The sequence below is a fragment of the Equus quagga genome, chromosome 20 (genome assembly GCF_021613505.1).
Source record: "Equus quagga isolate Etosha38 chromosome 20, UCLA_HA_Equagga_1.0, whole genome shotgun sequence".
Taxonomy (NCBI): Eukaryota; Metazoa; Chordata; class Mammalia; order Perissodactyla; family Equidae; genus Equus; species Equus quagga.
Window position 1 is genome coordinate 18,174,829 of NC_060286.1, and position 12,034 is coordinate 18,186,862.

At 48.6% G+C, this 12,034-nt stretch overlaps 1 protein-coding gene across 3 annotated transcripts in view; it reads right to left on the reverse strand.

The window, feature by feature from the left end:
• MIDEAS (mitotic deacetylase associated SANT domain protein) overlaps positions 1-12,034 on the reverse strand; it is a 65,760-nt gene that overhangs the window by 8,078 nt on the left and 45,648 nt on the right. For all 3 annotated transcript variants that reach the window (XM_046647158.1, XM_046647156.1, XM_046647159.1), the window contains exons 3-9: positions 11,313-11,612; positions 5,502-5,847; positions 3,495-3,561; positions 2,850-2,992; positions 2,614-2,717; positions 2,037-2,112; positions 1,295-1,383 (exon numbers count right to left, since the gene is read on the reverse strand). In XM_046647158.1, the coding sequence (XP_046503114.1) occupies positions 1,295-1,383; positions 2,037-2,112; positions 2,614-2,717; positions 2,850-2,992; positions 3,495-3,561; positions 5,502-5,847; positions 11,313-11,612 (1,125 nt within the window). The remainder of the gene's footprint in view (positions 1-1,294; positions 1,384-2,036; positions 2,113-2,613; positions 2,718-2,849; positions 2,993-3,494; positions 3,562-5,501; positions 5,848-11,312; positions 11,613-12,034) is intronic.

Sequence of the window (12,034 nt, forward strand, 5' to 3'; positions counted from 1 at the left end):
GGCAAGTTTCTTTGTGTGTAAATAGTGAGTGGGGTAAGACTAGCCCATCTCCAAGGGCCGCCCCCACTCTGAAATCCTAGCCCGGCCGTTTCAGAAATCCATTTGGCCACCAGGTTTAGTTTCTGGACTACTTTCCCATACACAGAGGCTGTTTTCTCGGATTCCCCCCGCTCCCCCCAGGCTCCCAGACTGCTCAGCAACTGCTGGGCTGCACTGGGAGCCAAGAGGTCCTGTTCACAGAGTGCAGAGGTCAGTGAGGGTCGTCACTGCCTGAGGAGGAAACAGATATGCTTCATCCCACAGGAATGGCCAAGTCATAAATTCACTAATTAGATCCTGTTTACACTTTTACTGTCAATGCTCTCTGATCATCTGTTTGAGTGACTAATGGTCTGCTCTTTTCATTAAGGCATTAGGGGTGCCTCAGTGAATTTCACAAGCATGTACTTCCTGGCAGTATTGCCCAATCAGGGAACCCAGCAAACGACTATCCTCACAACAGAGCCCTTGTAAGAGAACTCATCAGTACTTTCTCCAGTCCCCAGGGCCATCCCTAGCACAATCTACAATCCCAGGAGGAAAGAGCACATTCTTGGAAGCCCTTTTCCCTCAGCAGTCTACACAACTTACTCTCCCCATAGCCCAGATTTTGTGAGACTGGTGGAAAGACACAAGTCTGTAGATTAGCAAAGCACTCTACTCTCCCAGAAGGACCTGGGGAGAGGACAGAAGTCTCGGAGAACTAGGCTTGGGCCTCGTCTGCTTGGTCAGCTGAGTTACTGGAAGGAAGCCCTGGGCCTGACAGGAACCGGGCACAGCCCCACACACATCACTTACAGTCACTTGCTCGCTCTCAGTTCCCCTCATCTTAGAGTGACCTCTCCTCTCACATACTGACCATGGCTTCTGAAGTACCCAGCCCCTTGGGGGATGGCTCACTCTGCCTGCAGCCCTCCTTCTCTTCTTGTTCTCCCTTTGGCAAGTCACTATTTTAAGATTGACGCCACTGGGTCTGGTACCCACTCAGGCCTCCCTCTGAACTGAGACCCCAGAGCATGGCCACGTTACCCTACAGTGAGGGAAGGAGGCTTGGAACCAAGGTGGAGAAAAGGCATGATCTTTTCCCCTGCTCATTTGGTGTAGAATATTGTCTCTGAGGCTACTTAGTGGCACTGACCTAACCGCTTTCTAAGAGGGCTTGGTAAGCAACTGCAGGGCCACTGGCAGAGGGAGCCCCAAATCATGCCGGCAGCTCCCGCCCTTCACTTGCCCCTGAAACAGAGCCCCAGCTCACCAGCTTCTGCACCAGGAAGAAATCCTTCTTGTAGATGGCAATGCCCTTGTTGAACAGCTTCTTCTCAGCCATCTTCCACTGGTCAGAGCCTGCAGGGCAAGGTGGGACTGTGAGCACTGCGAGGGCAATGCTGCCCGGCAGGAGAGTGGGAGGCATCCATCCACAGTCTCTGCAGGCACTCAGAGCTGGCTCCACATCCTGCTCCTGCCACCCACTAGCCATGCTGCTCAGCCTCTGAGCCTCGCTCTCCGCACTTGTGAAACAGGAACTAACAACGGGAGCCACCTCACCAACTGTGGTGTGGACTAAGTGAGATCACACGTTTGGGACCCTCGGTGCTCTGCCTGACACAGATGACACGTACCACTCAACAGGTGTCAATAAGTGGCTGCTATAATTGTGCCACTTGGTCAATGTCTCTCATAAAGCTCAGTGCCCAGGACATGGCACTCCATGGTTTCTGTCCCTTGTACTCATGTCCTGGGCTTTTTTGCCTGGAGTGGCTCCCACCTGCCCTCGTCCTCTTCCTTCCCCTCCAGGGCACAGGAAACCCCTTGAGAGCTACCCCAGCTTTGGTGTTGGTTCCCTTCCTCTGACTCTCGGCTTATCCTCCTCCCACCTCCCAACCCCTACCAGGGATGACCCAGCACTAAGCTGGGTCCCAGTGATGCTGGAGACCCCTTGAGGCTCCTGGCCTCAGGCCCACCCCCAGCCAGGCCTACCCCCGGCCAGGCCCACCCACCTGTGTAGTGATAAGTTGCCAGTGGGTGATTGTGGGGCCGCAGGGGCTTCTTCAGTAGCAGCTTATTCAGTGTTTCCTGGAACAGAAGTGAGGAAAAGGTCAGGGCCCTGGCAGGGGTCTCAGTGGGCAAAATTCAGAGGGCTTCCTCAGGCCTCTGAGTAGGAGGGGCATTTACTCTTACCCCCTTAACTGCTGAAAGACAAGGGTCTGGCAGGATGGTAAGGTCATGGGGAATAAGGCTGCTCGGGAACCAGGCCAGAGGGCCTCTTAACAGGGAACATGTGGCCCCCAAAGCAGGCAGCCACAGATGGAGAAGGCCCTCAGTGACAGCCCTGTTGAGAGTGGGGACCCACTGACCCAGTATCGGGGACTAGGGCAGACGGGAGGACCTTGTGCAGCAAAGTCTGGAGTTCAGAACGAGGGCTCCCTTGGGCTGAGCCCCTACAACTCCCAACTCGGTCAGACCCTCCCACCTGCCTCAAATCAGCACGCCAGCAGGCCTGGCTCCTGGGCAGCAGATACGGATCCATGCCAGCCTCTCTAAGGGTCCCTCCCTTCCCTGGGGGCAATGTCTCACCAGGATGTCTCCCCTGGACTCATGCAGATAGTGCAGGGCCAGCTCCTGGTTGGTGCCAGCTCCAGGGAAAATGCTGGAGCAGGCAGCTGTCAGCAGGTCTTCCACTGGATTTGGGAGAGAGAGTGGGAAGGGAGGAGAAGAAATCACTTTCAGGGCTGGGCTGGGTGGGGGCTAGACCTAGCCCACCCACCTGCCCAACAGCCTGCCTTCACTTGCTGGCTCAGGTCCCCTCTCACCTTGCCTCTGCTTCTCTCGGCTGCTCTCTAGGTCCTCCCATGGCTGCCACACCAAGTCGGCCTTGTGGGGGTCTGAAGCTGCCAGGGCACGGTCCCTCATTGAGGGGATTTCTGCTTGGAAACGCGAGCCCACGTTGATCCGTCTGCAGAGGTGGAAAGGACAGGGAGTGAGGCCTCACCTTGTGGGGATGGGGAACCTGACTTTCTCCCTGGGGATGGGTGAAGATGTAGGGAGAAGATGTAGAAGTTGGCAGAGGCTGAGCATGGCAAGGCCTCAGCTGAGTGTAAGGAAACCCGGTTTCTGTGAGGACAGCCTGGCAAGCGGCACCTGGTACCACCAGAAAGCCAAGGCCCACAGGTCGGAAAAGGGAGAAGCCCCAGATTTACGGACAGGGAAAGAGTCTCGTGGACTACCCTTCGAATTCTCCTCAGAGGCAAATTCAAACTGAGCTGGTCCTTTCCTTTCCCAGTGACTTCCACACAGAAGCCGGGTGGGGACAGCAAAGGCCAGGGCTGACTGCAGAAGCCCAGAGAGGCCTGCTCAGCCCTCCGCAGGTCCCACAGAACCCTCCTCTTCCTCGCAGGGCCCGCCTGCCTCCACTGGACTCCACTCACACCATGGGCCAGAGGCAGGGCTGCACTTACGGCTCAATGCTCACTGGGGTGGCCTCCCCCATCACAGAGAGAACAGGCGGGGTGACTTCAGCGCTATCTATGGGACAAAAGGCAGGTTGGTAAGTCCCCTTCCTCCCTTCAGCAAAGCCCCTCCCACCTTAGGTGGCTGCTCTGTATGCACGAGCGAGAGCAGTGACTCGCAGAGGGTCACACTTGGAAATCAGGCCCCCTGAGTCCCGGCTCTGTGACCACTGACTGTGACTTTACCAAATACATGGGTGCCTCCATTTTCATACCCGTTACAAGGGGCTATTACTACCTATCTCCTAAGTTTAATGTGAGGATTGAATGAAATCCGTGCAAAGCCTAGTTATTACAACTGCTACCACAGTGTCCCTGCCCCGGGAGCTCCCCCGCTTCAGAACTAACTCCAACATTCAACTCTGCTTGCTCCAGCAAAGGGGCTGAAACTTGCCGCACACTAGCGAGGTGGTGAAGGGGATCACTATGTCATAATTATCTCCACACTTCCCTGTCGGGTTCTCTGCCTCTGTTTCTCCTCAGCTAACCTTCTTAATGCCCCACACGATCCAAATACTGCCTTGCTCCCCAAAAAAAATCTTTGCTGATCCCCCTCTGCAAGGTGAGATAAAACCAGAACTCCTCAGCTCGGCCCATTCAAGGCAGTTCCCCTCCAGCTAGGCCTCCCGCCCTCCCGCCGCAGCCTTGCCGGGACCCTCATCCTAGCAGACTCCGAGCAGCTCATTCTCCCTGCGCAGTCTCACCTCCAGGCCTTTGCACCACTCAGTTCCTCTGCCTAGTGTGCCCCCCCACCCCTTTGTAGTTCAAGCTCAGCCTAGCCCCACCTCTCTGGAAAGCTTTCCTCACCACCCCAGGCTAGCAGCCTCTGCAGGCTTCGGAGCTTAGGGTCTGCTTCACCCACTGACTGCTGATCCCACACTGCCCAGAACCTCTGCTTTTCTGTCTCCAAGACTTCCATGTCATCTCCCTAATGACCCTGTATTCTCTCTGGAACAGACCATAGTGTCCTGTACATTACTGGGGCTCTCACAGGACCCAGTTCAAGGCTTTATACCCAAGTGCTCAATAAATACTCATGGGTGGACAGATCTCTTCTTTGCTGCCAATCTGGTCTCTCCTGTGACTTCTTCCTGCACAACCCAGGCAGGGAGAGAAGCTTGGAAGCTTCCAGGGCAACTGGGACAGCCAAAGGCCAGTCAGCCCAGGGTGAGCCATTTCTCACCCACAGACACCAGGGGGCACCAGAGAGCTACACCATGAGTGAGGTCAGGGTCAGAGATTAATCTGGTGAGAGTGCTGCCTCACCCCCGTGCTACCCTGGTGGTGGTGGTTACTCCCACTTAATCCTCTCCACCACCCTGAGATAGAATTATCCCATGCTTCAGGGGAAATGGATCCTTTTGTGGAGTGGGCAACATTTTTCAGCAATTCACGGCCCAAGCCAACCAAAATGTCTGCTCTTGGCCAAAATGACTGTTTAAGAGACCCAGGAGACAGGATCTGCCACACAATATTCAGAACAAATGTGATGCACCAGGCACGATGTTAAGTGCTTCAGCCGTGTTAATGCATCTGAATCTCACCGCAACCCTGTGAGGCACTATTAGGATTGAACCATAGGAAACTGCTATTTGTGGATCTAAAGGTACTTGAATATTGGCAATTTCATCATCAACCAAATACTACTAATATCCTCATTTACATACTGAAGAAACTGAGGCCCGGGGAGTTTCAATGACTTGCACAGATGTAATAGCAAATGGCGGAATGGGGATTTGAATCCAGCAGTTGGGCTCACACTCCCCCTCCCCGACGTCCACGTGTACTTGAACCAGGACAACCTTCTCCTCTCTCTCAGAGGAGAGAGAGCAGGGCTCCTTTTCCCACAGCATCGCAGCCCAATCCCCAGGAGCCCCATAAACTGAGACTCATCCCTGCCTGCTGCCTCCCTCCCCACATTCCCTACCCCCTTGGCCACCGAGGGGGGTCACTCACTAGACCGGAGGAGGGTGCGATGGGCACTCTTTGGCGTGATGGGAGGAGGGGCCGGGATGCTGCTGGTTGACATGATGGCATTGAAATAGAGGCCGGAGCCTTCTCGCACCGGGCTGAGGATGGGGGGTGGTGTGTACGGGGGCAACTCAAAGCTCCGCTCAGAGGGGTGGTCGGCCAGCCGGACAGGAGAGCGCAGGTGGCTCTGGTATGGGGTGATGTTGGAGTAGACAGGAGGGGCGATGAAGGTGCCCGCCTTGGTGGGGATAATCAGGGGCTCAGGCCTTGGCCGCTGCTTTGGTTTCCGCACTGAAGGTTCCCCCTCCAACTTGACATTCATGTCCTCAGCCTAGAGAAGGAAACAGAACCAAGATGGTTCAGACTCCCATGACCTGGGAAAATGGAAGTCTTGAGCACTGTTTGCTGGTCTCACCTTTGGAACTTAGTCTGCCCACCACACCCACCAAGGCAAGCCTGAGAAAGGGAGCAGGTCCAACATCCCCTTCTTATTGTCTCCTCTGTCAATGGCCAGATAGTAAATATTTACACTTTGTGGGCCGTACGCGGTCTCTGTTACATATTATTCTTCTTCTCTTGCCCCTGCCTTTTTTTTTTTTTTAAAAATTTTATTTTTCCTTTTTCTCCCCAAAGCCCCCTGGTACATAGTTGTATATTTTTAGTTGTGGGTCCTTCTGGTTGTGGCACGTGGGACACCACCTCAGCATGGCCTGATGAACGGTGCCATGTCTGAGCCCAGGATCCGAACCAGCGAAACCTTGGGCTGCCGAAACCCTGGGCCGCCAAAGTGGAGCCCGTGAACTTAACCACTCGGCCACGGGGCCAGCCCCCACCACCTTTAAATAATTCTTTTTTTTTTTTTTAAGATTTTATTTTTCCTTCTTCTCCCCAAAGCCCCCCAGGACATAGTTGTATATATTTTTAGTTGTGGGTCCTTCTATTTGTGGCATGTGGGATGCCGCCTCAGCATGGCCTGATGAGAAGTGCTAGGTCCGCGCCCAGGATCTGAACCTGGGAAACCCTGGGCCGCCAAGTGGAGTGTGTGAACTTAACCACTCAGCCACAGGGCCGGCCCCTAAATAATTCTTTAAAAATGTCAAAAATATTAATGAAAAAAAAAAGTCAAAAATATTCTTAAGTCTGGATTTGGCTCACAGGCCACAGTCCCCACCCCTGCTGTAAAGGACGCTGTGGGACAGGGACTGCAGTATTTAAGGGCCAGGCTCTGGAGCTGAATTGCTTGGACTGGGCTTTACTTCTTTTACTTCCCACTTAAAATTACTTAACTCTCAGTGCATCACCATTTTTAACATGGGAATAATTAAGTGCCTACCTAATGGGGTAGCTATGAGGACTAAATGAATTAATACATGGAAATCACTGAGAACAGGACCTGGCTCAATAAATACTGGCTGCTATCACTACTTCAACTTCAGGCTCTGTGAAGATGGAAGCCCCTACTGTGTGCCAAGACCTGAGCTGGGCATGGGACCACAAAATGAACAGGACAGGCCTGTCCTTGAAGAAACTTTGGTTGTCACAGTATTAGTCCCACTATCAGAGGCTAGCCTACTCGTGCTGTCAAAGGTTAGTCCTCCTGGTTTACACTTCTCTCTGCTTGGTATGCCTCTTGGGCCTCCACACAGAACAGAAGACAGAGCTGGAAGGGAATAGAAACCTATCCTTGATTCACCCCTATGCTCTCAGGAGAGAATGGAGCCCCACGGGGATGAGCAGCATCCATATCATCTCCCTGGGTGCCCGGTCTGCCAACAGGCGAGGTTGGCCACACTGACGGAGTGGGCCTGGGGCTAACAGACTTTCTCCAAGTCCCAGGTTCCAGCTCCCACAAGACCTTCCAGGGGAGGGCCCTCACTCCCCAGGAGGCACTGGCCATGTCTTTCAGCCATTTGTGCCCTCTCTGCTCTTCTACAGACTAGGAAGAAATTGTTCATTCTTCCTCCCTTAGGAGAACAATATGATGGTACAGAAAAAAATACAGTGGAGCCAAAAGCCCCCAAACTTGCTAGACAAGAAATCCAATATGAACTCAGCTAGCTGTAACGATTTATAATTTCATAATAAGGGAAATGGATTTAAACTATTCTGAATATTTGACAATACTTTTTGTATTAATTTTTTAGGTATGATAATGGTATTAAGGCTATGTTAAAAAAAAAAAAAAGAAAGAAAGGGGCTGGCCAGTGGTATAGTGATTAAGTTCACTTGCTCTGCTTCAGTAGCCTAGGGTTCATGGGTTCAGATCCCAGGCGTGTACCTACACACTGCTCATCAAGCCATGCTGTGGCAGTGTCCCACATACAAAATAGAGGAAGATTGGCACAGATGTTAGCTCAACAACAATCTTCCTCAAGCAAAAAGAGGAAGATTGGCAACAGATGTTCACTCAGGGCCAATCTTCCTCACCAAAGAAAAAGAAAGAAAGAGTCCTTATGTATGATGTACTTCAGATACAAACCAAAGTATTGATGAATAGAGTGATGTGATGTTTGGGATTGGCCTCAAAAAAAATCCAGTGGCTGGGAGAAGCAGAGTTACAAATGAAAGAACATTGGCTGTATCTTGAAAATTGTTAAAGCAGAGCAATGGCTAAACATTAGGATTCATGATACCAATCTCTCCACTTCTGTGCATGATTGAAAATGTGTATAATACAAAGAAAAATAAATAAGCAAATGACAAAAAATACAGCTCTCCCAAAGCCTAGTGTAGTGAAAGTACTCAAAGGCGGGGTTTCAGGAAGTCCAAATTCCAGAGAGCTTTGTCATTACTTGGCTCTGTGACCTTTGGTAAGTCTCTTGCCTTCTCTGGACCTATTTCCTCATCTATGAAATGGGCACGCTGAGCTGTGTAGTTGCTCAGGCTGCTTCCTGCCATCCTCAGGATAAGCTGTCCAGGCGTCCGGCCTCCAGCCTCTACCACAAACTTTCCCCCAACCAGAGAACAAGACCCCAGAGAGCAGAGACTGTGCTGCTCATGGTCATCGTGGAGCTCCCCTTTCTGTTTAGGAGGATAGGCATGCAGGCCCACTTCCCAGCTAAGAATACCTAGAAAACCCAGAGTCAATATAAAACCACATTTCTGAAGGTATCAGAGAGCAAATAAGTTGGCAAAGAATTAAAGAGCCGAGAGCCAGGAAAAAAAGGAAAGCCAAAAAAGTGAGCCTAGCATGTGGAATTGTGTTTTCCCTGGAGGTGGATGTCGTTACTGGAAGAGGCAACTGAGAGGCTGAGAAATTGAGTAGAGTTTTTAAAAAATTCTAGGAGCTAGCAGAATAAAAATCGAAATTTAGGCCTTGCCAAGGAAGGAGAGCCTGGTAAACCCCCAGGCTTTGGACTGGGACTCCAAAGGGCTATATCCTCAGAATAAAGGCAAATCAGAAATGGACTAGGCCTCAAAGGGAGTGCACCCAGCTTCAAATCATCTCATCTCAACCTCTGAAGAAATTAAAGTCATCCAGGATTGCTGATGCTCTTTGCTACCAGTGAGATGCAAAGATAAATTCTCTCTGGAAGAGCTGAACATCATCCAGAGTTTGTAATTACCTTAACAATTTTCATATATAATGTCTGACATTCAATAAAAATAACCAGATATACAAGAGAGCAAGATGTGATTTAAAAACAAGAAATAACAGATAATAGAAACAGATCCACAGGGATCCAGACATAGACTTTAACAAAACTATGCTTAATTTATGCAGTAAAATAAAAGGCAAGGTTGAGAATTTCATCAAAGAACTAGAAACTCTAAAAACGAACCAAATGAAAATTCAGTAACTGAAAAGTAAAATAATTAAGAACTCATGAATGAGCTTAACAACATAGTAGACACAGACAAAGAGTCTGAAAAGATCAGAATGAGAAAGAAAGAAAGATCAGACTGAGAAAAAAATGGAAAATATAGAAAAACGCATGACAGACAAAATAGAGAATACGGCAGAAAGCTCTAAAGAATGTGTAACTGGAGTCCCAGAAGGAGAAGAGAGAGAAAATGAGCCAGAAGAAATAATCAAGAAGCACCACAAACTCTAAACAGAAAACAAAGAAAACCATATTTAGGTATAAAAGCCAAACTGCTGGAAACCAATGACCAAAAAACAAAACAAAACTTAAAAGCAACAAGAGAAAAAGACACCTTACGTTCAAAGGAGCAACAATATGGCTTATAGCGATTTCTCAACACTGAAACTACAATGGAAGCCTGAAGACAATGGAACAATATCTTTAAAGTGCCAAAAGAAAATAACTACCAACATGGAATTCCCCACTCAGCAGTTATCCTTCAAAAATGAAGATGAAGTAAAAATATTTTCAGATAATCAAGGACTAATAAAATTTATCACGAACAGACCCACACTAAAGGAAATTCTAAGGGCTGTTCTTTAAGCAGCAATATTATAAATGATCTGAGATGGAACCTTCGAGATATGGGAAGAAATGAAAAGGAAGAAAAACAGTAAGTATTTGACTAAATCTAAAATGAACAACTCAACAAAACAATGTTATAATGTTCTGTTGATGCCAAATATATAAAGAATGAAAATACATGTCACTAATTCTACAAGTTAGGGATCGGTGGAAAATGGAGGTAAAGTGTTGCAAAAACCTTTGCATTGTCCAGGAAGAGGTAAAGTACTCAACTTATATTAGATTTCAATAAGCCAAGAATTCATGTTTCAATCCCTAGTAGCCCTTCTCAACCCGAAAATTGAGCCCTAACATCATAAGGCATTCACTGTATATAATGAGTTAACTTTTCTCCTATGCATCTAGAATGGCACTAGCTATGTACCATTCTTCAGAGAATGGAGAAAATAGTCAATTGAGTCCCTTTCTGTAGAGCTTACTTCTCTCATAGAAATCCAGGTAAGAAACACTGCTAGGGTAATCCCTAAAAGAGCAATAAATACATAACTAATAAATTAATAAGGAGAGGAAATGGAATAACAAACCCAAACAATCCAAAAGAAAACAAAAAAGAAAGAAAAGGAACACAGAAGGCAGGATGGATAAACAGAAAGCAAACAGAAGATGGCAGATTTAAACCCAAGTATATCAGTAATTACATTAAATGCAAATGTATCAATGTTCTAATTTAAAGACGAAGGTTGTTAGAACAGATAATAACAAACCTCAATTATATGTCACTTGAAGGATACACCTTAAGTAGAGGGATACAGAAAGGCTGAAAGTAAAAAGATGGAAAAGATACATATCCCATCCCCCCACCCAACACTAACCAAAAGAAAGTTAAGTATTTGACAAAGTGGAATTTAAAAGGCAAAAAGATAACTAAAGATAAAAAGAAACACTTCATAAGGATAAAGTGTCTAATCCAGTTCTAAATGAGTATGCAACTAGCAACACTGCATCAAATGTATAAAACGAAACTAAAAGAAGAAATAAACAAAACCTCAGTCCTAGTGGGAGATTCCAACATACATGTGTGTGTATTGACAGAACAAGCAAACGTCTCTACGTCCTAGTGCCTGGCACAAGGCCTGACGCATATTAGAGGCTCAATCAAAATTTGCTGACCTGAAATGAAAGAGATTCATATATCCTAGATTTTCCTAGACAGTCCCAGTTTCAAGTATAAAACTGCCTCATTGTCCCCCATAAGCGCATTTGTCCAGAAGTTTGGTTTGGAAAATCTAAACAGTATCCCCATGGGTTGCTCGAATCCCTCCTACACTGGCACGTACTCCTTTTTCCCATAGTGCACTAGGTCCCCAGGGGTACTGGCGTTGTTTGCATGGGAAGCCTGTCATACCTGAGCGGTGGCATCAGTCCCGGGGATACGGGTGGACCGCCTGCGGGTGACGATGACCGACGGCTTGTGTTCAGTGGGATTCTGTTCAGAGCCCTTCCCATTCTCATCAACACCTCCAGCTTGAGCTGCCTCGGTTGGGTCCACAGTCCTCACAGGCACAGACACTGGGATGATGAGGGGTACCATCCCACTGTCCTCTCGTGCTCGCTTGGCAGCTAAGGAAGGCTCAGAAAACTCCACTCCACACTTGGTAGTTGAAGCTAATACACTTTTCCGCTTCTCCTCAGAGCCACTGGCATCCTGGAGAAGGAGAGGGAGGGGGAATGGAGGCGACGTTTAGAAGATAAGTCCTGATTTACTGGTCCAGGACCCCTAGTCCCATTTGATTCAGGTTCTCAAACACCCATTATGGCTCCCAATGGTTTTTGACAACCTGGCCTTTCCCTGACCACCTTTTCTCCCACCACATTCCCAAACACTCTTCATAATCTCCTTCATGACAGGTCCTCCCATCCTGGCCTAGAGCAGAGGTCCCCAGGCGGCCATCTCAGGCCACAAGTGGTTTATAGATGTATTTTGTTTGGCCTGCACAGTGAGTGGCACGTGAAATAGCATCTAAATATATTCAAAACATATCTCTGCAAAAAAAAGCAAAGAATCTGCACAAGGTCAAGCTGGTCTTTGAATCTATTTCCCCACTGGAAACTGGCTGGAGTGAAGTC